Below are 27,111 nucleotides of genomic sequence, written 5' to 3'. Positions count from 1 at the left end.
CGGTCTAATTTCACTCAAAATACAATTCTACACAGGTCCAGCTCTCTTCCAAAACAAAAGATCTCTTATGGTATTCTTAGTTCCCTTTAATGCTCAAAAGGAGTCTGGTGGAAAGCAAAGAAGGGCTCCTTAGCGTAAAACCATTTATTTATAAGAATATTAAAAGCATTAAATTGCACTTACATGGATCAAGTGCCTCTCCTGACACTAGGTAATAAAAGGCTTATATCTTCAAGCTGTGCTGCCTCCAGCAGCACAATCAGGCTGCGAGCGGACACTACTGTACGGGATGACGTCACGTCAGATTGAGAGGTGAAGATGAGAGTTAGAGTTGATAATCGGATAGTGGGAGGTGAAAGTCAAACTCAGTTTGTATAAACTCAATATGTACACTACCCAATCAAAGCAGACCCCTTTCAAATGTATGTGCAAAGCATTGTTTTATTTACAGTATGTGTGTATGAATTAGATTTTCCCTGTTGAATAAATGACTAACTGATGTTACTAGTACATGTAATCTCTAATTGTATGGCATGTTTTTAGATGTGATGACTACTGGGGAGGAATTTATTGTGATGAGCCAGAGGTATCTCTCCCAACGCAACTGAAGGACACTTTTAACCGGGCTCCAGCAAGCCAAAACTGGTTGACTGTAAATGGTGGGAAGCTGAGCAGTGTCTGTGGTGCTGTGGCATCAGGAATGGCTCTCCACTTTAGCGGGGTCAGTATAAATCTTTTTATCTTTATTGTATACTTATCTGGATATAGAGTGCTTTTGTGTGTTAGGCCCCATACACACGAGAGGATTTATCCGCGAATACGGTCCAGCGGACCGTTTCCGCAGGTAAATCCTCTCGAGGATTTGTGCGGATTTCCATGCGATGGAGAGTACTCACCATCGCATTGAAATCCGCGCCGAAATCCTCTGGCGATGACGTGTCGCGCCGTCGCCGCGATTATGACGCGGCGACGTGCGCGCCGCTGTCATATAAGGAATTCCACGCATGGACGCATGCGGGGGGTCCCTTCGGACGGATGGATCCGGTGAGTCTATACAGACCAGCGGATCCATCCGTTGGGATGGATTCCAGCGGATAGATTTGTTTAGCATGTCAGCAAATATTTATCTGCTGGAATCCATCCCAGGGGATAAATATCCGCGGAAACAGATCCGCTGGAGTGTACACACCATAGGATCTATCCGCTGAAACCCATTCGCTGGGATTTTTCAGCGGATGGATTCTATCGTGTGTATGGGGCCTTAGGTAGGCCGTAGATGATGTGATTTTCAGAAAATCACAAGTCTCCCATCAACGCAGTTGGTGTTGTTTTAAAGATCCACTGGCTAAGAAGTCCTCATCTGCGTATTGTTCTGGGTCAGAAGTACTGAATTCATAGGGTCAGTATGACAACTAGTCAAATTGTTTTTTTTTTTAAGAATAGGCTATGGCTGCCTCAATGTTTCTGCATGCTTTGTGACTTTTTTTACTGCCTAAATGGGTTAAGTTTTTCTTTTATATCAACAGGGCTGTAGTCGCCTTTTGGTCTCTGTGGATTTGAATCTGACCAGTGCTGAATTTATTCAGTTTTATTTCATGTATGGTTGTCTGATAACACCTCATAGTCGTAATCAAGGTGTGCTGCTAGAGTACTCAGTGAATGGAGGCATCACTTGGAACCTGCTCATGGAAATCTTCTATGACCAGTACAGTAAACCAGGGTGAGTATTTCCATAGAAAATGTTTTTTCCATAAGTGTAACAAAGGTCTTTAAAATTGTGACTACGATACAGTACTGTAAGTAGAGTGAATGTTTAATAACAGTCACAAGCTTTATGCATGACATTTAGTAGTTATATTTTAGTGATTTGACTGGGTTTAAATGCCAGGGAATTTGTGTCTATCCTATAAACTGAAGAAAACCCTTGGATGTACATTGAAACAGATTCAGCAATAATTAGCAAGTCCAATTGTGCTTTAGTTATTATCACTAGGTAACAGTTAAAGATATGAGGGCCTTGAAGGAAAATGCTTGTTGTATATAATGAAAATAAATTGTTATCCTGCCTTCAAGACAAAGTACCTGTTCCTATGAAGTTTAATAAAATCACTTTTACTAACATACACCATAAACATGATGTAGCTATTTTTTAGACTTTTTTTTTTCTAGACTACAGAGTTCCATATATGGTAAGTTTATAACTTTACCGTCATTCAACAACAAAAATTACATACATGACCATCACCCATCCTAAGTTATTCAGTATTTGTCTTTTATGTTTTATTCATACAAATGTCTTACATCTGCTCTAATGGAGACTTGTACTGAGAGAATTATGTAGGCTGCCATTGCTGAGCTCTTTGTGAAAAGGCTGGTTATTTGCACAACCATTGGTTTCACTCTGAGTTATGCAGACTGGAAGTTCCGACTTCACTCCAATCCATCTTGCTGCATATTTATTCCAGGTCAATGACTCAAAGGGGTTGATTTAATAAAGGCAAATAGACTGTTATCTTTGCAAAGGAATTTTCACTAAGCAATGGAAATTTCCTTTAGCCTAGTGAATATGGTGAAATTTTTTTTTGCTAAGAATACTCACGTGCAAAGAAATTTAAACATAAAACAGTTATTTTGCTTGCACATGAATAAATGATGGAAAGTAGCAGAGCTTCCCCTCATTCACTAAGCAAACAGCCTAAATTCCTATTTTACACCAACCTGCAATGTATCAAAACCAGAGACAGCCTAAAATAATTGCAGTGGTGGTAGCCTCATGTTCTCCTCAGTAAACTGGATCATGCAGTTTAATAAACTTCTGCTTTTAAACTTGTTAGTCCCTATACACTTTAACATCCAGCCTGGTGTGAATGTGTAGATGCCCATCAGCTGGGGCCTGCATTGGGCAGCTGCAGAGAAACTTGCAGGCATTTACTTACAGTAAAAACACTGAAGCATTGATTAAAAAACATATGTAACTAACCCCCAAGGTACAAGTGATTTTCCATTAACTTGTACGTGATCAGCCTCTATCTGCCACATCAGTACATTATTATAAATGAGAAATGAGATAGCGAATGTGGTGATTTGTCAGGCTCACAGTAATGCCCCTGGCATCAACCTACTCATGGAATGTAATTTCAGGCACAAGTTCATTTATCAACCAATAGTCACTTCTGTTTATGAATGTAGTATGTTACCGTTGACCCTGTTGATGAAATATTGTTTTGTCTGCATATATTCAACTGTTTTATATTCCACACACTGGTCACAGAAATGAAAAGTAAAGAAAAATGATATACTTGCACTATTGTACATGGCTGGACTTGGGTGACTAAACATAGTATTTTGCAGTGCCTTTTGGAACAGCCAGAATTGTTTACATTTGTGATATATTATTTTGTCTAATGTGCGTATAAGAAAATGCATTTGTTTTATTTAATTACACAGATAAAATAATACAAAGATATTTTTAGAGTATAATAGCCATTTAGATCAGCCATTGTTTGCAGGTGAAATCATTCTTATGTGCCAAACATACATTCACACGCAAAAATTGGGAAACAGGAACACCGGGAGGAACCTCACACAAACATGGCAAATGCATACAAACCCTATGCATGTAGTGTACCAAGTAGGAACAGACCCTAGGACCTCAGCACTAAGACAATTTGTGACTGCTGTACCGCTACATTGCAAATTCAGAAACTGATGACTATTCAGAAACTCATGTGTATAAACCATATATTTTTAAATATGTATCTACGTCTATTGCTTGTATTAAAGGAGTAGAGAATACGCTTACCCCTCTGAAGCTATGTTTACTTTATTCATCCAGTTATGTACAAGGCAAATTCCATGTTTGTAAATTCCCCCAAAAATTCTGTTCCCTTAGTAAATTGACTTATCCATAGCAATACTAACTGTGTTTGCTTTTTACTTACAGCTTTGTAAACATCCTCTTGCCACTCGGTGCTAAAACTGTTGGCACCCGTTTCCGCTGGTGGCAGCCCAAGCATGATGGATTGGATCAGAATGACTGGGCCATTGATAACGTGTTGATAGCAGGTTCTGTGGATCAAAGTACAGTGATGCTGGATACATTCAGCAGCGCTCCACTGCCACACCATGAACGCACTCCAGCTGATGCAGGCCCTACTGGAAGAATAGAATTTGATTTCTTCTCTGAAGACAAAACTGCAGGTAACATATCTGAAATAAATATCACTCTGTCTTAACAGCTTGAAGGTCTGTATTAATTCTGTTTTCCATAATAACCTTCTGTGTTTTCCAAATCACAGTGGATGGCATTTACTGTGATCTCTAATCATTAAAATGTACCTGGTACAATTATTTCTTGGTAATCAGTTGTAGTACCTCAAGCTCAATTGCTGCCAAAGTACTTTTTTTTTCGTTGGGAAGGGTTAGAACTATGGTTGTCCCGATACCACTTTTTTAAGACCGAGTACAAGTACCGATACTTTTTTTCACGTACTCGCTGATATCGATTACTGATACTTTTCTTTAATGTCATGTGACAATTTAATGGGCACTAATAGGTGGCACTGACAGATGAATGGCACTTACGGGCACTAATGGATGGCATTGATAGGTGGCACTTATGGGCACTGAAAGGCGGGACTGATAGATGGAACTGATGTCACTTATGGGCACTTATGCGGCACTGATTGGCAATTGCATAATAAATTACATGAATTATGAGAAGAGAAGAAGGATTTTGCAATGCTATTTGGCATATAGCATTGCAAAATCCTTCTTTTCCTCTCATCATTCATGTCATTCAACTTCCAGTAAGTATGCTGCGACACCCATTTTTGTACACCCTGCACTTGGCTGCAGTAAGCCAGCAGCAGACATCTTGTTACACCCAGCCCGAACTATATGGGCTGTGTGTAACAAGATGTCCGCTGCTGGCTTACTGCAGCCAAGTGCAGGGTGTATCAAGATGACCGTCGTGATGTTTACCTGTAGACACGGAACGTCACTTCCTGTACCAAATGTGACGGTTCCGGTCACATTTTGGAAGGAATATGCGGCGGCGCCCTGCACCCCTGCCCTGGCCAGCTTACCCCCATGATCCACTGCTGCCAGACCGCCCTCTCCGTCCGCCGACTTCCGGTTCCAGGTATCGGATCTGGCATTGGGAGCATTTGTGCGAGTACAAGTACTTGCACAAATGCTCTGTATCGGTTCCGATACCGATACTAGTATCGGTAACGGAACAACCTGAGTTAGAACCTCTGTCATGTTTTAAGTACTCCCTGTGTTTTCCTATCTCATTGACACCTATTCCCCTCTTGTTTTGTTTGGCAGTGGTTATACACCACAATAAAAACCTGATGTAATTTCTAACTCTTTTGAAATTAAAAAAAGAAAAAGGTTACCTATAGTTGGCCTTTCATCAAATAGCTTTAAAGTGTATGCAAACTCAGTCTCAGTGGACAATGCTGTTCATATTCGTGTCTATACTAGTTTTTCTGATTGGAGCCGTTGTCATGGGGAGAGGCTGCAAAACTAACCATGGGAGGCACAACGTCCTGTAACTTCTAAAACAGGAAACAAGGGGAAATGGCAGAATTAATAGCTATTGCCAGCACTAGAAAAAAAACAGGCTGGACCTGTATGAAAACACATATATAGAATCTTAATTTTGGAGGTAACATCACTTTAAGGTAAACCTGACCTGGCCTAAAATGTGCCTAAGGTAACTACAGAGCTAAAGTGTAGGTACCTTGACTGATAATTGTGTCCCTGTGAAGACCCTTGGGTGTTAAAAGCAGGCTATAAACATGATCTCAACTTCCCTCCAGGTCAAGATTAAGCTCTACTAAACCCCACTCCTTAAGCCCTGTTGTTCCAGGCACTAAGACAAACCTCCATTGGTACTCTCAAATTGCACTTCAGTACTATTGTTTTCATGGACACTTTTTGGGCTGAGTTCAGGTTAATTTACTGATGTATGAACATTTACATTAACAATATATATATATATACTTAACCAATAAATCTTGACCACGTTTTCATATGATGGTATCTGTTTTGAAGTGAATGAGCATTGGCTTTTCCATGATGACTGCAGCATTGAGAGGTTCTGTGAATCACCTGATGGTGTTATGATCTGCGGAAGCCATGATGGAAGAGAAGTATATACAGTGACCCATGACTTGAATCCAGCAGAAAACTGGATCATGCAGTTTAAGGTAAATATGCAGACATATTTATTACATATGTATTATACTCTTCCTCCTACCTTCATTTCTATAACATAAGAGGAAGGTGTTCTGTAGATCAGCAGAGGAGAATTCATGCAGGGCTGACAGCACTGTTTGAGATTTCTGTCCAGTAGAAGCAGAACTGTCAGCTCACTACAGAAATTAGGAGCTCTTGTATTTCTGGCAGGATCAGCAGGTATGTTTTTATGCTTAAAGTGTTTAGTGACAAAATATGGGAAGATGTGCATTTATTGCAGAGATCTACTGAATGTATATTTTTACCCAGAGATACAGTTTAACAGAATCCCATTCATCTCACCATTTTAGCTAACATATCTTATTTATTAAGTTTAATCTCCATTTGACATATTGGTTTAATATAAAGAGCCTATTCAAGCAAACGGTACAGGGAGCAAAATTGTATTTATCTTTGGCTGCTTGGGCTACTAAAAAAATAATTCTGATCAGTAGCTATGAGTTCCTGAAATTTGTCTTTTATGTTATTATTTATTGTTTCTTTTTGACTTTCATGTTATAGATAGCAGTTGGGTGTAAGACCTCTGAGAAGAATGTGCAAAACAACGTTCATGTGCAGTACTCCACTGACTTTGGTGTGAGCTGGAGTTATGTGGTTCCACAGTGTCTACCTGCTGATCCTAAATGTTCTGGGGGTGTTTCACAGCCATCTGTATTCTTTGCCACTAAGGGATGGAAGCGAGTAATCTACCCTCTTCCTGACAATCTGATTGGAAAGTAAGTATATATAAATACATTGCATCTAATGTAGCACAGTGAAATAGGAACAGTATGCTTTACACAACATTCAGTAAAACTTCTTTCATTTTTTATTCTACATTGAAAAAATTACGGTTGAAGTACTAAAAGGTAACAGACAGGTTGTGTTTGACGCATTTGAATTACTGAGACCCAATCTTAAACTGACATTCATGTACCACTTTGTTTACATAGATCAATTGTTTTGCATATTTAAAGGGGAGTTCCACCCACAATTTCACTTTTTAAATATAAATACCCCTGTAATACACAAGCTTAATGTAGTCTAGGAAAGTTAGTCTGTAAAGTAAGGTCCGTTTTGTTAGGTTGTTAGAGCATTTAGTTAGTTTATAATCTAGAAATAGACTGTGGCCATCTTAAGTGTGGGCATCATGAAGCCAGACTGTATGACTTCCTGGATTTCAGGCTTGCAGATCTCGCACATGCTCAGTGCTGCACAAGTGATGTAAAAGGTTTCAGTCAGGTTTCCATAGCAACGGGAGTGTCAGAGGAAGTTGCCGCCCCTTCTCTATGCAAATAGGCTATTTGCAAGGACTACTGGGATACATGATGCCTATCCCAGAAACCCTTGCGAATAGCCTTGTGACTTAATAGCCTAGGCTAAAAAGGAGGAGGAAGTAATGAAGGATTACAAAATAAAGGTATTTACAAGCAACAAAATAAATAAAAATTGTCCATTCTGAACACTATGAGATTAGGGCATGCAGCACAGACAAACATAAAAAAACACTTTAAAACAGCAGAGTGTCCCTAAACTGCTAAAGTGATTGCTCAATCTTAAAATATAAATTTCTTGAAAATACTGCTTGTTTCAGTCACACTCCTGGATAAAAGCATTGTTCAATCAAGCCACTGCAAAAATAAGATATCTTAACCATCACGCCATCCATTGCAAGGGGAACCCAGAAGGACTGCCCTCTATCCCTCATTCCTATTTAGTTTGGCTTTGGAGCTATTGGCCCTTCTCATCAGAGCTGACCCTGCCATCCATCATCTCGCCCTCTTCACTAATGATTTACTTTTGACTATAACTTAACCGATGGTTATACTTCCAAACCTATTCTCTATTAGCAAATTTTCTAAAATGGACTTAAAAAAAAAAAAAAGGTCTGTTCTCAATATATCTTTTCCTGAAAGGCTATTCACTATACTCAAACAGAGCTTTAACTGTAAATGGTCAATCTCCCCTATCGAATATCTGGGGATAAATCTGACCCAGTGTTCAAACCTTATACAGGTATACCCCAGTGTACTCAGCACATTACATTCCAACTTTCTGAAACCTTCAAAACGTAATACCCGTTTGGTCAAAATATACACTATCCTTGATAAGGAAAAGTAATACTATCAAAATGCTAATCTGCCAAAACTCCTCTATCTATTTTGCACCCTTCCCATTCACATCCCAACCTTTAAACCCATATTATACCATACCATCTATACCATATGACATTTATCTGGTCCTATAAGAAACCCATCATCAATAAATACACAATGCAGATAAATAAATGCCAGAGAGGACTAGATGTTCCCAATTTCCTTAAATAATTAAAGTTAACTCATATCCTCTAATATCTATCTTGGCTAAGAAACCTGTTTGTGGGTAACCCAGAACCATCCCAGCACTGGCTCCCATCCAAACAGTGGCGGCTGGTGCTCAAATTTATTGGGGGGACGCAAACAAACGAAAAAAAACAAACAATTGCAGCCTCACTGTGCCCATCAATTGCCGCCACTGTGCCCATCAAATGCAGCCACTGTGCCAATCAAATGTCACCACTGTGCTATCAATTGTCGCCACTGTGCCATGCCATCAATTGTCGCCACTGTGCCATGACATCAATTGTCGCCACTGTGCCATGCCATCAATTGTCGCCACTATGCCATCAAACGCAGCCACTGTGCCATGCCATCAAACGCAGCCACTGTGCCATGCCATCAAACGCAGCCACTGTGCCATCAATTGTCGTCACTGTGCCCATCAATTGTCGCCACTGTACCATGCCATCAAACGCAGCCACTGTGCTTATCAATTGTCGCCACTGTGCCATGCCATCAAACGTAGCCACTGTGCCATCAATTGTCGCCACTGTGCCATGCCATCAATTGTCGCTACTGTGCCATGCCATCAATTGTCGCCACTGTGCCATGCCATCAATTGTCACCACTGTGCCCATCAATTGCCGCCAGTTTGCCCCCTCAAAAACCACCAGATTGCCCCCACTCCCACCCTTCACCTACCTTTCTCGGGTCAGATAGACACTCTGATAGACACTTTCAAAGCCAACCAACTGCTGTTATTCAGATGGCCGGCGCTCACCAGGGGGCTGGCCATCAGAATAGTGGGCGGCAGCGGCGCCAATACATAGATTCATGCAATGCATGAATCTATGTATTGTAGACTTGAGTGACAGTGCAGGAGAGAGGGGGCAGCGCTCCTGTGCCCACTATTGACGCACCGCCACTGCCTCCAAATCAAAATCTGCATGTATGAGCCCCTCATTTTTTTACATTACAAAATCCTGACATTTTAACAGGGGTGTGTAGACTTTTTATATCCACTGTATACGCCTTGAAACCCACAAGAAATTTCTTAGAGTGTGGTCCCCATGGAACCAGTATGCCCATGCTTTATGTCCAACTGACAGCTATACTTCTTAAACATGGGAATCATGAGGAACATATCAGAAATTCCAGTGCCGATTTTTTCTCCATTTTTGAGTGTCTTTGGGTAGTCAATTCTTCCTGGCTTACCTTTCCTTGCCCCTTTCCTTCCCTCTTCTTCTATTTCATTCTCAACTTTTACTTTAGTGGCAGTGAGTGCATTGCAGATCATGTAATACAAAGGAAAAAAAACTGCGCTAAACAAATAAAAAATTAACATCAATAAAGATCAGAGGCAATTAAAAGAGATAAACACAAATAACATAATACAAATAAAAACTGCGCCAAAGAGAAGAACTAGCAGCCAAGTGCCAGTACTGAATATACAAAGAGTAAAGTCAAACCCCAATAGTAATTGAATAATAGGGGTATAAAAAGTAAAGTCCCAAATGTGTAGAGTGGATCACATCGGAACCCACAGACAGGATAAAACAGCACCACCGTGAATATAACTTCTGTGAGGAAACCACCACCTTATGGAAAGCCGCTTACCGGAACAACCAGATTCATAGGCATATAGATATAAACTCCATCCACAGACTGAGACACCGGATTAACAGGGAATCCAATAGGCAGATATCCAATGGTAAGCTCACTTGCTCAAAGATAAAAGGTCCTCCGTACATGGGTATAGAAAAAAACGAACCATAGTGTGATTCCGTAAAAAAATTAATAAAAGCAAAGAACAAACGTACTTACAAACATGAAGCGTTTAAAGCATATAAAACAGATGCCGGCCGGCACTATAGGAGCCCTTCCTCCTTCTGTTGAGCGCGGTGACGTCAGTGTACGCTGTCCCAGACGCGTTTCATCATCAACAGACGTTTCTTCTTTGCTTTTACGGAATCACACTATACCCATGTACCCACTATACCCATGTACCGAGGACCTGTTATCTATGAGCAATTGAGCTTACCATTGGATATCTGCCTATTGGATTCCCTGATAATCTGGTGTCTCAGTCCGTGGATGGAGTTTATATCTATATGCCTATGAATCTGGTTGTTCCGGTAAGTGGCTTTCCATAAGGTGGTGGTTTCCTCACAGAAGTCATATTCACGGTGATGCTGTTTTATCCTGTCTGTGGGTTCCGATGTGATCCACTCTACACATTTGGGACTTTACTTTTTATACCCCTATTATTCAATTACTATTGGGGTCTGAAGACTTTACTCTTTGTATATTCAGTACTGGCACTTATCTGCTAGTTCTTCTCATTTGCGCATTTTTTATTTGTATTACATTGAAGATCATGCATCCTCTTTATCTATCTTGTTATGTTACTGAAAATTACTAAAGATAAAAATGTGCAGAGTATTCTACAAATATTCTTATCTCATTGTTAACTTACCAATGGTTGAAAAAATTTAAATTTGTATACTCACTGTAACGGAACGTCCCACACTCCGATTGAGTGTTTCCGTCATATACCACTTCCTATCAGTCTGGATGTAGATATTGGATATTCCAGCTGCTCTCAACACACAACGAGACGAGACTTGTTTGTGTGCTAAACATGGAGTGTTTATTAGAACCAAAATGCTAGTCTTATATACAGTTAAAGAGGAGGTAACCAGAACATAAATTAACATGAGCCAATTAACTAAATCATTTAGACAGCCAAGGTGACTCATAGACGTCACGTCTCCTCGCTCACCTGCTATACAATACACATTATCATAAGTGTAAACACAGGACATCTTCACACCATAGCAGGGTCAATTAGCACAGAGAACAGACAGATGGCTGGAGGTGATGGCATGAGCATCTCCTTACACTGTATGTCACAACAGTATGACTCAGTCACTCTAATATGGCATATACAGGGTTCCCAGGCATACAGCTTACAAAGAGCACCGTTCCCCCAAATGCCAGGGCCCATAATCGCAAGGTAAGAGGCTAGCATTCAGTCCCCTCCAAAAGCCCCTGTCCCGGGTGAGTCTGTCACACTCACCTTTCCGTAATTTTCCTTTCTTGATGCATCTTCATTGCAGTACACACTGGGTTGTGACTCCGCCCCCACAACCTGACAAGATTGGTTATCTATAAATTTGAAAGGGAGACACTTCGCTTTATTCTCTGTATCTAATACCTAAAAAAAAGGGCATGATTCTGTGTGCTGCCATGAAGATGCGTCAGAAAAAGAAAAACTACGGAAAGGTGAGTATCCAATTTTCCTGACGCATCAGGACAGCACACATTGGGAAATAACTCGCTAGTCGGGTGGGTGCAAAAAAAGTAGTATTTATTTAACATATTGCTGAAGAATTGGCTCGAATAACAGATCTTCCAAATTCTACCGTTAATTATTGAGCCAAATCCACCCTATAGTGGGACATGAATGTATGTCTGGATGACCAGGCCGCTGTCTTGCATATTGTCTCCGGCGAAACCCTGCAATACGCTGCCCATAAAGGTGCCACTGCCCTAGTTAAATGTGCTTTAATGCCTTCGGGTACCGGAAGTTGTTGAATGGCGTAGGCTTTCCTGATGGACTTGACTAGCCAAGATGCAAGGTGCTGCCATCTATTCTTTTCTGTTCCCATGAGGGATCACCAATACATTGTCCGATTTCCTAAAGAAGGCTGAAGCTGTCAGATAATTGCTAATAGCAGATTTTAAAACTAAGGCATGTGGTTCACACTGATTGTTGGTAAAAGTCGGGAGTATGATGTCCTGATTGTGATAAAATTATGTTACCACCTTCGGAATAAAAGGTTCTGAAGGTCTTAGCAAAACTCTGTTGGGGTAAAATACCATGTAGGGTTCTGTTATGATCAATGCTTGCATTTCTGAAACCCTTTTAGCTGAGGTAATGGCGATGAGGAAGGTTAACTTTAGTGGTAAGTCCCACAATGAGATTTGGCCGGATGAAAAGTACATTCATAACTACAGATAGATCCCACGCTGGAAACGTTGGTCTTCTTGAAAGGCCTGATTTTTAAGCATGCCCTCATGAACTGAGTCAGGAGAGGATGTAACACCCATCTGAAGCCTGTTTTTGCATAATCGCCGACATATGCACCTTAAGGGTACTTGAGCTTAGACCCTTACCTAGGCCTGCTTGGAAAAACTCCAAAATCTGAAGAGCCTCTAGCGATAGTGGGTTTCAGTTTCTCTTCTGAGCCATAGATGAGAATGCCAGGAGTTTGCTGATCTTGACCTGGTAGAGCTGCCCTGAAATCGCAGCGTTTAGTGGTCATGCCCTTTTATTTCTCTCTTCAATACTTACCAATAAATGGAGGACAACCTCTTACCTTATATGCTGAGGGTGGTCTGCTTGGGCAGTGGCCTTCATGAGCAGTGAACAGGGAATAGCACCTGCAATCGAGTAGCATGGAAGAAATACCCCATCAGATGAGATATAAAAAAAACTGTATATGTCAGGAAGGAACAGGAAGGAGAAAGATACCTGAGAGGAATGGCAGCAAGACGCCAGAGTCCTGTGCAGCAGCAACGTACACAAACCAGCCAGCGTTATACTGATAGAAATACTGAGCCTTTTAAATCTGCCGCCGCCGCGGCAGAGGTGACGTCATCAAGCATGCGCAGAAGCAGTCCTCCGGTGCCCACACAATCTTGGAAAAGGGCAGGAAGACTATCTGGCTACCTCATTTCCTCCAGCACATGCGTATAACATGGCAAGAGACGCGGCCACCATGATGGGCTCAGATCCGGCTGACTGAGGGACTACAGGGCCCAGAATGGCCATAAGAAAAGGGAGAGGAAAAAAAGATAGAAGAGTTAATGAACACCTTGTGCTGGTGAAGAAAATATAGGAATCCACTGCAAAGTATTTAAGCTTCTTTAACGCTTGTAAATGCCAGAAAACGTGACAGCCCCTGGGACCACTAGATTGGGGTTCTCTCCATATTGCTCCTTTAGAGACTGTAAAGGAGAGACTTCCATCCAGGAGAGACTTAACCTGGTGGGGGCGAATGTTAGAGGTGCGATATCCATCCAATCTTGTTGGGTGAGGATAAAAAAAGAGAATGAAGCGGGGTGTGTCTCTTTCAAGTTTATAGGTAACCAATCCTGTCAGGTTGTGAGGGCGGAGTCACAACCCAGTGTGTGCTGCCATGATGTGTCAGGAAACATCAATATGTGACTCTCTGTAACTTGTAAACTGTAAAAGCCTTCTAATTAAAAAAAAAACATTAAAAGTAACAAAAGACTGCTTGTTATTAGAGTTGAGCGGACACCTGGATGTTCGGGTTCGGGTCCGAACCCGAACTTTAAAAAAAAAATTCGGGTTCGGGAACCCGAACCCCATTGTAGTCAATGGGACACGGACTTTTAGAAAAAAAATGCGCGGAGGTCCCCGCAAATTCAATAACCAGACCCTTTAGGTCTGGTATGGATATTAAGGGGAACCCCGCCATCAATTTAAAAAAAAATGACGTGCGGTTCCCCCTAAATATCCATAACCAGACCCTTCAGGTCTGGTATGGATATTAAGGGGAACCCCGCCGTCAATTTAAAAAAAAAAAATGACGTGCGGTTCCCCCTAAATATCCATAACCAGACCCGTTATCCGAGCACGTTGTCCTGGCCGGACGCAGAAAAGAGGGGGGACAGAGTGCGGCCCCCCCCTCTCCTGAACCGCACCAGGCCACATGCCCTCAACATTGGGAGGGTGCTTTGGGGTGCCCCCCAAAGCACCTTGTCCCCATGTTGATGGGGACAAGGGTCTCATCCCCACAACCCTTGCCCGGTGGTTGTGGGGGTATGCGGGCGGGAGGCTTATCAGAATCTGGAAGACCCCTTTAACAATTGGACCCCCAGATCCTGACCCCCCCCTGTGTGAAATGGTAATGGGGTACACTGTACCCCTACCATTTCACGAAGGAAGTGTAAATTCTTGTAAAAAAAAAAAAAAAAACACCATAGAATAAAGTCCTTTATTAATAAAAAAAAAAAAAAAAAACTCCAGCGGTGATAATCCACTCGTTCCCGGCTTCCTGCTCCAACGTTGTCCTGATCCAGTGACGGGTGCAGGTGATCTCCAGCGATGAGAAGATCCATCCATCCAGAGCGCAGCATCGCCGACCTCCTCTCACCGCTGGACACAGCCCAGCGAATGACGCGCTGAAGCTGTGACATTACTTATATAGGGGAGGCAGGGCCACCCGTCACGTGACCCCGCACCCTCTGACGCACCCTCTGCTACGTCACTGGGTAAGCCCAGTCTTCCCTCTTCCTGGGCCTCCGGATGGATGGGTCTTCTCATCGCTGAAGCGGAGATCACCCGTCGCTGGATCTGCTCATCGCTGGAGATCACCCGTACTCGTCGCTGGATCAGGACATCGTTGGAGCAGGAAGCCGGGAACGAGTGGATTATCACCGCTGGAGTTTTTTTATTTTTTTTTTTTTATTAATAAAGGACTTTATTCTACGGTGTGTGTGTTTTTTTTTTTTACAAGAATTTACACTTCCTTCGTGAAATGGTAGGGGTACAGTGTACCCCATTACCATTACCCCCGAATTTCAAAAGTCCTCAGTGTATTCTTAACAGCTCCCAGCAGACTCCCAGCTCATCTTCACAGGTGCAAACCCCATACTCCTCCACACACCTCTAGCACCACTTCCTGTTTTATGAGCTGTTCTCTGGCAGTGTTAACTCCCTGTGTGCTGACTCCCAGTGGTCAAGGGTGGAGGCTCTTTCCCACCAGAATAGCACTTTAGAGCCTCGTAAATTCCGGGCCCCAAATGACTCTATCAAGACAGAGAGGACTGCGAGCCAGTCCGCTCTGGATTAACTCTTATGCCGGGAATCTCTCACCCAATTTTGGGTGACCCCCTGAACACTCTCACAGCTCTTTAAAGGGACCATAGCCCAAATAGTGGTGCTGTATAGCACCCGTCCAGGACCCAACCTTGGCATCCTGTACAATATATTTTTGTATAAACTGGTTCATTGGTGTACTTCTGTATAATTTAACCACTTAAGGACCACCTAACGCCGATATACGTCGGCAGAATGTCACGGCTGGGCACAGACATGTACAGGTACGTTGCCCTTTAAGTGCTCAGCTGTGGGTCGCACGGGTGGCGACACGCTCGCGACCGAGTCCGAAGCTCCGTGTCAATGCCCGGGGGACCCACGGCCCCAATCGCCATCGCCACCTTCCCCGTTCTTCTCTGTGGTAGTGTCACTGATCGTCTGTTCCCTGTTATAGGGAACAACAATCAGTGACGTCACACGTCCAGCCACGCCCCCCTACAGTAAGAATCAATCCCTTAGGGCACACTTAACCCCTTAGCGCCCCCTAGTGGTTAACCCCTTCACTGCCATTGTAATTTTCACAGTAATCAGTGCATGTTTAAAGCACTTTTCGTTATGAAAATGACGATGGTCCCACAAATGTGTCCGATGTGTCTGCCATTACTAGTAAAAAAAAATATTAATAAAAATGCCATAAAACTATCCCCTATTTTGTAAACGCTATAACTTTTGCGCAAACCAATCAATAAACGCTTATTGCGATTTTTTTACCAAAAATAAGTAGAAAAATACGTATCGGCCTAAACTGAGGAAATTTTTTTTTTTTTTATATTTTTGGGGGATATTTATTATAGCAAAAAGTAAAAAATATAGCATTTTTTTCAAAATTGTCGCTCTATTTTTGTTTATAGTACAAAAAATAAAAAACGCAGAGGTGATCAAATACCACCAAAGAAAGCTCTATTTGTGGGGAAAAAAAGGACGCCAATTTTGTTTGGGAGCCACGTTGCATGACCACGCAATTGTCAGTTAAAGCGACGCAGTGCCGAAATGCAAAAAGGGGCCAGGTCCTTTACCTGCATAATGGTCCGGGTCTTAAGTGGTTAAAGTGATTTGTCATGTTCATATTAAAAAAACTTGCTATATTTTGTGTATTCAATAAAGGTGGCACCTGTGTGCCTTTTTACATACTTTATTACTCTTAATTTTCTGCCATAAAAGTCCAAGGGGGCAACCCCTGATGCACTTGTTGCATATTCTCTCTATTTATGCTTTAACCACTTAAGGACCAAGCCTGTTTTTCAGACTCTGTGTTGTTAAAAACAATTTTTTTTGCTAGAAAATTACTAAGAACCCAATATATTCTTTTTTTCTAACACCTTAGAGAATAAAGTGGCAGTCGTTGCAATGCTTTTTGTTACACCGTATTTGCGCAGCGGTCTTACAAGCGCACTTTTTTTGGAAAAAATTCACTTTTTTTTATAAAAAAATAAGACAACAGTAAAGTTAGCCCAATTTTTTTTATATTGTGAAAGATAATGTTACGCCGAGTAAATTGACACCCAACATGTATCTTGTAGCGGACCGCCCGCTGAAAAAGAGGATACTGGGGTTATTGTAGCTATCTGCTACCATAACAACGGTATTCCTCTTCAAAGTGCCAACGTAAGCCAGACTGTATGACTTCCTGGATTTCAGCCTTGCAGATCACGCACATGCTCAGTGCTGCACAAGCAGTGTCAGATCAGGTTTCAGCACCTGTGCTGTCCAAGTCACATGATTCTTTGAGACTGGGGAGTGCACAGACTCCTGGAAAGTTACACCCACTACATTCCCAGGAGTCTGTGCGGTGTAGGTTAGGAAGCATTAAGCACCTAGGTGCAGGAAGTGGGAAGATTAACTTTTCTGCCTAGCAACAACACTTTGAAGGCATCTAAAAAAAAAAAAGAATTTTCGTAAAGGACTAATGACATTTTTTTAAAACTACTGATGTAATGTTATATTTATGGGTGGAACTCCACTTTAATAATAAATAATTGAGCAGTAACTCATTTTTAGTTGAAAATAATAATGGTGTTACACAATTCACTAAAGCAAAGATTTGAACATTTTATTTTATTCCTAGTACCCACTGATTTCACATTAACAACCAGGTTTATAGCCTTGATTCAAAGCTTCATCTTTTCCAGCCATAAGTATTTTATTTTCAGAAATTTGTGGTTTGCCTGGTGTAACTATTTGTTTTCCATAGCCCTGTCAGGTTTCGATTTTACCAAAAATATTCAGATATTCAATGGGGGATTGACAATTTTTACATTGGACCTGGCTGCCTGGACAACTGTAATGGCCATGGTGATTGCCTGAAAGAGAAGTGTATCTGTGATCCAGGATACACTGGACCAAACTGTTACCTGTCACATCCATTAAAGGTTTGTACTAATACACACTACCATATTGTTTTTTACCTTACTATGCTTTGTCATGCAGTATTTACCGTATTTATTGGGGTATAGCGCGCTCCCGCGTATAGCGCGCACCCATAAAGTTGTCCCGAATTCCTGTGTAAAAAAGTTTTTTTGTACTTACAGTTTTGGTGTCTTGCGCGGCGGCCTCGTCGGGTCCGGCGTCCTTCTGCGGCGTCCTCGTGTCCTCCCGCTCGTTTCCCACGCCGAGTTTGAATACTGTGCCGACATATACAGAGCGCAGTACACTCGTGTATTGTCGGGCAGGCTCGGCTACTCCCGCGCTGACGTCCTGTACGTCCAGGACGTCAGCGCGAGAGGAGCCGAGACTGCCCGACAATACACGAGTGTACTGCGCTCGGTATATGTCGGCGCAGTATTCAAACTCGGCGCGGGAAAGCGGGTATCGGCGTATACCGCGCACCCACGATTTTACCCTTTTTGCAAAAAAGTGCGCGGTATACGCCATTAAATACGGTACCTATTATTAATGCACACCTCTGTAACATAGAGAGTCTATTCACATGTACTGTATGTGTTGCAGTAATGTGCAATAAAATGTGTTACCACAACCCGTGTACCACGGTAGGGTGCCTTCCATGTTAATTGGAAAACAAAAACATAAACAGGCAAAGCACCCACACTGTAGCATATCACAACAATGTATTATATTAGGCTGCCTCAGAAAAATGGTGCATGCCTGCTTTTGGCTTATTTATTGTGCATTGTCAGGCCATTGAAAATGGATGGGCTGTCTTAATGCAAAGCATGTTAACAAGCCACACAATTTGTTTTATTATTATACAGGCTTAATATAGTGCCAAAAGTTTACATAGTGCTTTACAACGTTGGGGCAGATAGTACAGTTACAATATAATTCAATACAAGAGGAATCAGAGGACCCTGCTCATTAGAGCCTAACATCTAGGAGGGAGGGGCAAGTGATACAATAGGTAATAATTATAGGTGATGAGCTGATGAAGAAAATAAAAAAACAGAGGTTAGGTGAGAGCAGAATAGGCTTCTCTGAAGAGAAACGTTTTCAGGGATCGTCTAAAAGTAGATAGAGTTGAAGATAGTCGGACAGATTGGGGTAGGGAATTCCAAAGGATGGGAGAGGCTTGCGAGAAGTCCTGGAGGCGAGTATGGGAGGAGGTAACGAGGGAGCTAGAGAGTAGGAGCTTTTGGCAGGAACAGAGAGGACTATTTGATTGATATTTTAAGACTAGGTTAGTGATGTAGCTGGGGGCTACATCAATTTATGTTTGTTAACACTCTGCAAAGCAATGCTTAAAGTTGAATAGGCCCTTATTGTTTTTTCGTATATTTATGTCCACAAGCTGAAGGTCCATGTTAAGTAGTAAATACAGGGGGGTGTATAATAATAAGGGGGCGCTAATAGTAGGTGATAAATAAATTACAAATTCTAGCTTAAAACAATATATTAACTATAAGGTCAACATAAGGTCGCCTTGAGGCGATTCAGTTCGCATTTGTAGCGCTATATAAGTTATTCACTCACTCACTCACTCAACAATATAATAGTGATTTAAAGTGTAAGTGCTTATATAATGACAACATCAAAAAATAGGTGCAAACAGGTCCAAAAAATGCAGCAATGGTCACTAAATGATAAGCATTGGTAAGTCCATGCATCAAATGGTTGACTTGAGAGTAGACACCATCACCACGGAACAGATATCAAACTGACTACACCCGGTGAAAGGTAGATGTAAGTGTCTACTTACCAGACCACCATGACCCTTTGTATGAAAAAAGGATCAGGTGGAGCTTTAGTACAGTTGGTGGCCTAAGGTCTGTACTGGTACCTGGATGGGACTGGCCAGGAATGGACTCCAACAGAAGAAATTACCATGAATAAAATTAAGAAAAGAGGGCCATGGTGAAGTTCTGCGATTTATTGTAAAACAGATTAAAAACAAAAGCCAAATGGCCGCTTACTTGTGCAAGTGCCGAGACCTTGGCACTAAGGAATCAAGCGTGTTACAGCTAGATGTGACGTGGAGCACCAGCTGCACTGTGTCTTACTCTCGTGGGTAGGTGTAGCGTGCGTTCCACCGCCCCTCTGTGCTAAATCTGGAAGTGGCTGAACGTGACCAGGAACGCCTCGACGTACGTTATATCTATTGATGTCAGGAAGTAGGGTAGGGAATTCCAAAGGATGGGAGAGGCTCGCGAGAAGTCCTGGAGGCGAATATGGGAGGAGGTGACAATTATGGCTCTCCGGTTTTTGCAAGCTGTGATTGGCCAAGCATGCGGGTCATAGTGCATGCTTGGCCAATCATCAGCCAGCAATGCACTGCGATGCCACAGTGAATTATGGGCCGTGGCACGCCACTCGAATTTGGCGCGAATGGCCCAAAACTTTCGTAATTCGACGAACGATCGAACATACGATATTCGAGTCGAACATGAGTTCGACTCGAATACGAAGCTCATCCCTACTGGTCAGCAATCTGTGTCCAGTGACAGTGTGACACATGGTTGGTTGGTAACCATTTCAGCTCAGCTGAGTGAAGGATTTACTTCTGATTCAGACTAGAAGATTCACAGGCCCATTAACTGTTTACTGTCCTCCACTAATCCTAACCAGTTCACTGTTTGTAAGAACATTTTTATTTTGGAAATAGGATGTGCTGCTGCCTTGTCACTTGGTTGTACTTTTCAAAAGAAGATTACTAACTTGATCTTGCAGAGCAAGCCCTGTGATACTATATACTTGTACACTGAGTTCAGCCATTAATGCAGTCTCTGACCATCTCCTGTAGTATGTCTACAGTCTCTGATCATCTCCTGTAGAATGTCTGTAGTCTCTGACCATCTCCTGTAGTATGTCTGCAGTCTCTGACCATCTCTTGCATCACGTCTGCAGTCTCTAATCATATCTTGTATTATGTCTGCAGTCTCTGATCATCTCCTGTAGTGTGTCTTGCACATATACAACTCGCATCACTCACATACAGCCTACATAGGCTGTGTGTGAGTGATATGAGGTGTATATGTGTAACATAGGCTGCATGTGACATTATACACACACACAGAAATGTTCACACATAAACTAACGTGTCAGAGGGGGGCGCGGAGCGCTCACCTCTCTGAAATGAGTTTGCCACCTCCCTGAAATTTGTTTTTGCAGGTTGGGATGTCTGCAATCTGCCCACTGGTATCTTAAATTGCCTAATAAACATCAATATATATATATATATATATGTGTGTGTGTGTGTGTGTGTGTGTGTGTATATACTGTGTATATATATATATATATATATATATATACATGTGCGTGTGCTCCTGGTCAGAAGCTATGTACATCAACACAAACACATAGTCCAAACTACTCCCCTGCACCCACCTCCTTAAAGCCAATTTGAAACATGAAGTTTGGGCAAGCTGCGCTTAGGGATCAGGACTTGTGAAGTTTCTAAGGCCTTGTTCACAGTGCCATAGAGAGCCATACACTGTCAAGAAGGAGCGTATTCCTGTGACTTCTGTGCACAGAAATGCACTCCTTTGTGCCTGTGAAAGATTTCCAGTGGCTGTGTAAATGGGGCCTAACATGTAAGCAAATATAGGAACTGCAACATGGGATTTTTTCTTTGGCAGATGGAAATATATATTCATTTAGAAAACACTGAGGTTTAATGCTACTTAAATATGTAAAATCAGCTCTGGTAAGAATCTGGTCACTGTGTAATGCCTGCAGCCTGCTGCCCAAGGATTGGACCTGTATAGCATTCCTGTACTGAATATTGTATATAGAGAACAAAAAAACGAGCAATTATTATATTCCTGTGAATATTATGGCACCTTTAAATGAACTGTTTAAATGTAAAATGCAAGTGAATATAGGTTTACTGTAATAAACAAATAAAATCAATACACTGTTTTGTAGACCTTCCTGAAAGAGCGCTTTGACAATGATGAACTAAAACCTGATACATGGTTGTCCATGGAAGGAGGGAAGACATGTATAGACTGTGGTATCCTAGCTGAGGATAGCGCCCTTTACTTTGGCTCAGGCGCAGTACGTCAAACCATCACCCAGGACCTAGATCTGAGAGGAGCAAAGTAGGTTATACCACATTATCTCAATACCTTGTGATTCTGTGCATGGGAGCATTACAGAAAACCACAATTATGTCTATTGTCTGTTCAATATGTACATTGTTTTTTTGTTTTTTTTTTATAAAAAAGCCTTATTAAAAACGTTATTGTAAAAAATAAAATGGCAAGTATTTTAAGTGTTCACTTAATTTTTGTTAGGTTTGTGCAATACTGGGCAAGAATTGGAAGTGAAAACATTACATCTTGCCATAGGCCCACATGCAGGAAAGAAGGCGTTCTTCTAGATTATTCTATTGATGGAGGTATGTTGGTGAAAGTTTATAACAATTTTTATAATAATTTTATTTTATTTATTTGCATATTTAAAAAATTATATAACAAAGCAACATTATTATTAGTATTATTATACAGATTTTTATAGTGTTCTACAAAATAAAGGAAGACAGTACAGTTGCAATACAATTTAAGACAAGAGGATTAGGAGGGCCCAGCTCAGGAGCGCTTACAACCTTAAAGAGAAAGCCAAGTGAAACAAAAGGTAGTAACTGTGGGTATAAGTTTTTCAAGAAAGAAAAAATCAGTTGTTAGCTAGAGGTAGAAAAGGCTTACTTGAATAGATGAGTTTTTAAGGATCAAGCAGAAAGAGTAGGAGATAGCCGTACAGGTTGGGATAGCTAGTTCCAGTGGATTGGAGAGGCTCTGGAAGAAGTCCTTGATGCAACACCAGAAAGCAGGAGGTCATACGAGGAGTGAAAATAACACGTTGATTGATGTTTTGAGATAAGGTTGTTGATATACAGTATCTAATAAACACCCCTCACATTATTGTAAATATTTTATTATATTCTTTCATGTGACAACACTGAATAAATGACACTTTGCAACAATGTAAAGTACACACCCTACACACAGCCTGTTTTCCTGGCCATGTGTATGCTCCATTTCCCATAGGAAAACTGCCAGGAAAAAGACCGCCGGGAATCCCAGCAGAAAAAAAACATGTTCTCTTTTTTTTCCGTCGGGAAAACTGCCATGGAGCATACACACGGCCAGTTTTCCCGGCCAAAAGCTGTAATGGCAGTTTTCCCTATGGAAAAACTGGTTGTGTGTACGAGGCATAAGACAAAAGGAGGGGTTAGGAAGACACTTAACAAGCAATGACAAGTAATCAAAACAGAAAAGGGGAGAAGGAAATAAAAAGGAGGAGAAAGGAATAAACTATAGATTCGAGGTAGAAAGAAAGGGAAACGCGTCCCAGGTGGTCCCACTACTGCAGAGGCAAGATGTCTGTGTATTGATATGTATTACAGGGAGAGGAGGGTGTGTTCTATCTTTAAGTTATTAAGTTAATTCATACTGATGCAGTAGTTTACATATTATGTGCAATATGTGGTAACTGAACTTTTAGAAGTCTGCCACCTAACAAAACTTGTTAGGGAATTATGGTCTGGTGAGAAGATAACTCATGATTGTTACTTATTTTTAGAGCAAATCTTTATTGCATTCTGTGGTGTGCAAACATACATTCATAGCTTTGTTCCACTTCTGAAGCACAATATATGCAGAAAAGAATTTAATAATATTTTAGCCACTGCTTTTATTTCATTAGGTATCTCTTGGACATTGCTGCATGAGATGGACTATCAAAAGTACATGGACGTCAGATACGATTACATCCTTCTACCAGATCAAGCCCAAACTAACACAACCCGTCTGCGCTGGTGGCAGCCCTTTACCATTAGTAACAGTTTTGTGGTACCCAGCCCTGATCGTGCGCAGTGGGCTCTTGATAACATATTAATTGGAGGAGCTGAGATCAACCCCAGCCAGCTTGTAGACACATTCGATGATGGTATGTTTGTCACTAATCTCTAATTATAAATTATGCATTGCAGCCTAAACTTGATCTTTTGTTTTATTGTGCTTCCCTTTGTCTAAATGTTTATGAACTCTTTGATCCATGTTAGAGGCTAATCTGAGCTTATTTTTTTTATATTTTAAGTATTACATAAAATTCTTCATATAAAACAAAATTGGATGAAAAAAAAAAATAACACAAAAGTACATCTTGTCCATAGCTACAGATTTTCCCTCTGCTTATCTTAAATGATGTACATTACTTGCATCTAGTAGCAGCTGTCAAGTTAAAGACTGTTATAAGCTGACAAGCCGTTAAGACCTTCAAGATAGAAAGGAAAGAAAGCATGTTGCAATGTAGCAACCAATCAGACGTTTGTTTAAATTTCTAACTACTGGACAAATTTACAGTTGCCATAAGCATTTTGCCACCTCTCATGGCAGCTCATATTTTCAATTATTGAGTTTGTGGGTGATTGTATTATGTTGCATTGGGTAATTATTGTATCAGAAAGCGACTGATATTTTTTTCTCTCTAGAAGGTACATCCCATGATGAACATTGGAGTTTTTACCCCAATGCTGTGAGAACTGCTGGCTTCTGTGGCAACCCTTCTTTTCACTTGTATTGGCCTAACAAGAAGAAAGACAGAACTCACAATATACTTTCCTCAAGAGAGCTCATTATACAGCCTGGCTATATGATACAATTCAAGGTAAACTTTTTAAGATATAATTGTTTTTACTGGACATAAAAGCCAAGGAATGAACAGGCCGGCTGTCTGTTGGGTCATATGCTTTTTAAAACAATTGACATGTACAAACATTTCCCAGTATTCTTTCCTGCCTGCCAGCAAAGAGTATAATGAAAGCAAGGTTACCAGAATGCAGTTTGCAATGATAGATGGATGGATAGATAGATAATGTCCCAGTTGGAGCGCTCACACATACAGAATAGAGTAGGACTATCCTATTCAGAGGCATCGTGATGTGGCATTGGGGTTTCATGTCTATTTAAAAATATATGCAACTGAGACTGAGTCTGTTTTTTGATCTGAATGCTAGAAACAAATTATATTTAAATTCTTTCCTGATGACTTGCACAATTGAGTGCATTGGTTTTTATATTGCCTATATGCTTTGCTTTGTCTGCAAACCCGTTCCTTTGTTAATTATAAATTGATAATTTCCACATCTTGTCATGTTAATATTAAAAACTTAAATGTATTTTATTGGGATTGTATGTCAAAGACCAACACAAAGTGGCACATAATTGTGAAGTGGAAAGAAAATGATAAATGATTTTCAGATTTTGTGTGGCGTGCATTTGTATTCAGCCCCCCTGAGTCAATACTTTGTAGAACCACCTTTCACTGCAAGTCTTTTTGGGGATGTCGCTACCAGCTTAGCCCATTCTTACCATTCTTAGCCCATTCTTCTTTGCAAAATAGCTCAAGCTCTAGCTGTCAGATTGGATGAAGAGCATCTATAAACAGCAATTTTCAAGTCCTGCCAAAGATTCTCAATTGGATTTAGGTCTGGACTTTGACTGGGCCATTCTAACACATGAATATGCTTTGTTTTAAACCATTCCCTTGTAGCTCTGGCTGTATGTTTAGGGTCGTTGTCTTGCTGGAAGGTGAACCTTTGCCCCAGTCTCAAGTCTTTTGCAGACTTTAAGGCCTCGTACACACGATAGGTTAAACAGAGGACAACAGTCTGATGGACCGTTTTCATCTGTCAAAACCGATTGTGTGTGGGCCCCATAGGTTATTTAACCATCGGTTAAAAAAAAGACAACTTGCTTTAAATTTAACCGATGGATTCCTAACCGATGGGAAAAAAACGATCGTTAGTAGGCACAACCAACGGTTAAAAATCCACGCATGCTCAGAATCAAGTCGACGCATGCTTGGAAGCATTGAACTTCATTTTTTTCAGCACGTTGTTGTGTTTTACATCACCGCGTTCTGACACGATTGTTTTTTTAACCGATGGTGTGTAGGCGCTTCATCGGTTAACCCAGGGCTCGACAAATCCCGGGCGCCAGGTCGCCATGGCGACTAGAAATGGGGCCCTGGCGACTTGGCTTGGAAGGGGGGGCAAAAAAAAAAATTTTTTTTTTTTTTTTTTTTTTTTGAGCTGGGGCCATCTGGTGGTGAGCCGTTGGTATTACAAGTTATTACCACCAGATGTGAGCTGGCGCCATCTGGTGGTGGCCGTTGGTATTACAAGTTAAGCATTACAAGTTAAACAGCCATTCTAATGTCATTTTTCACTATTTTCACTGCCATCTTCTTCCCTCTAATTAGAACCCCCAAACATTATATATATTTTTTATCCTAACACCCTAGAGAATAAAATGGCAAACGTTGCAATACTTTCTGTCATGCCGTATTTGCGCAGCGGTCTTACAAGCGCACTTTTTTGGTGAAAAAATTACACTTTTTTGAATTAAAAAATAAGACAATAGTAAAGTTATCCCCATTTTTTTTTTTTTATATTATGAAAGATAATGTTACGCCGAGTAAATTCATACCCAACATGTCACGCTTCAAAATTGCGTCCGCTCGTGGAATGCAGACAAACTTTTACCCTTTAAAATCTTCATAGGCAACGTTTAAAAAAAATCTACAGGTTGCATGTTTTGAGTTACAGAGGAGGTCTAGGGCTAGAATTATTGCTCTCGCTCTACCAATCGCAGCGATACCTCACGTGTGTGGTTTGAACACCGTTTACATATGGGGCGCTGGTCACGTATGTGTTCGCTTTCTGCGCGCAAGCTCGTCGGGACGGGGCGCGTTTTCTGGCTCCTAACTTTTTTACCTGGCTCCTAGATTCCGAGCAAATTTGTCAACCCCTGGGTTAACCGATGAAAACGGTCCATTGGTCCGTTCTCATCGGATGGACTGATCGTGTGTACGCGGCTTAACAGGTTTTCTTCTAAGATTGCCCTGTATTTGGCTCCATCCATCTTCCCATCAACTCTGACCAGCTTTGCTGTCCCTGCTGAAGAAAAGCATCCCCATAACATGATGCTGCCACCACCATGTTTCACGGTGAGGATGTTGTGTTCAGGGTGATGTGTAGTGTTGGTTTTCCACCACACATAGCATTTTGCTTTTAGGCCAAAAAGTTAAATTTTGGTCTGACCAGAGAACCTTTTTCCACATGTTTGCTGTGTCACCCAAATGGCTTCTCACAAACTGAAGACAGCATTACCAATAGGTAGTGGATTCGCAAACTTAGTTTATGCAGGAACTAAATTTACAAATAATAGCAATTTCTGGTCT

At 41.3% G+C, this 27,111-nt stretch overlaps 1 protein-coding gene across 2 annotated transcripts in view; it reads left to right on the top strand.

Moving 5' to 3' along the window:
- Window positions 1–27,111, top strand: part of RELN (reelin) — a 538,933-nt gene that overhangs the window by 485,457 nt on the left and 26,365 nt on the right. For both annotated transcript variants that reach the window (XM_040343494.1, XM_040343493.1), the window contains exons 48-57: window positions 544–721; window positions 1,527–1,720; window positions 3,944–4,200; window positions 6,064–6,218; window positions 6,769–6,983; window positions 17,666–17,843; window positions 21,790–21,965; window positions 22,161–22,264; window positions 23,572–23,814; window positions 24,359–24,534. In XM_040343494.1, coding sequence (XP_040199428.1) covers window positions 544–721; window positions 1,527–1,720; window positions 3,944–4,200; window positions 6,064–6,218; window positions 6,769–6,983; window positions 17,666–17,843; window positions 21,790–21,965; window positions 22,161–22,264; window positions 23,572–23,814; window positions 24,359–24,534 — 1,876 coding nt within the window. The remainder of the gene's footprint in view (window positions 1–543; window positions 722–1,526; window positions 1,721–3,943; window positions 4,201–6,063; window positions 6,219–6,768; window positions 6,984–17,665; window positions 17,844–21,789; window positions 21,966–22,160; window positions 22,265–23,571; window positions 23,815–24,358; window positions 24,535–27,111) is intronic.

Source organism: Rana temporaria, chromosome 3 (genome assembly GCF_905171775.1).
Source record: "Rana temporaria chromosome 3, aRanTem1.1, whole genome shotgun sequence".
Taxonomy (NCBI): Eukaryota; Metazoa; Chordata; class Amphibia; order Anura; family Ranidae; genus Rana; species Rana temporaria.
This window is presented reverse-complemented; position numbering and strand designations above follow the sequence as displayed.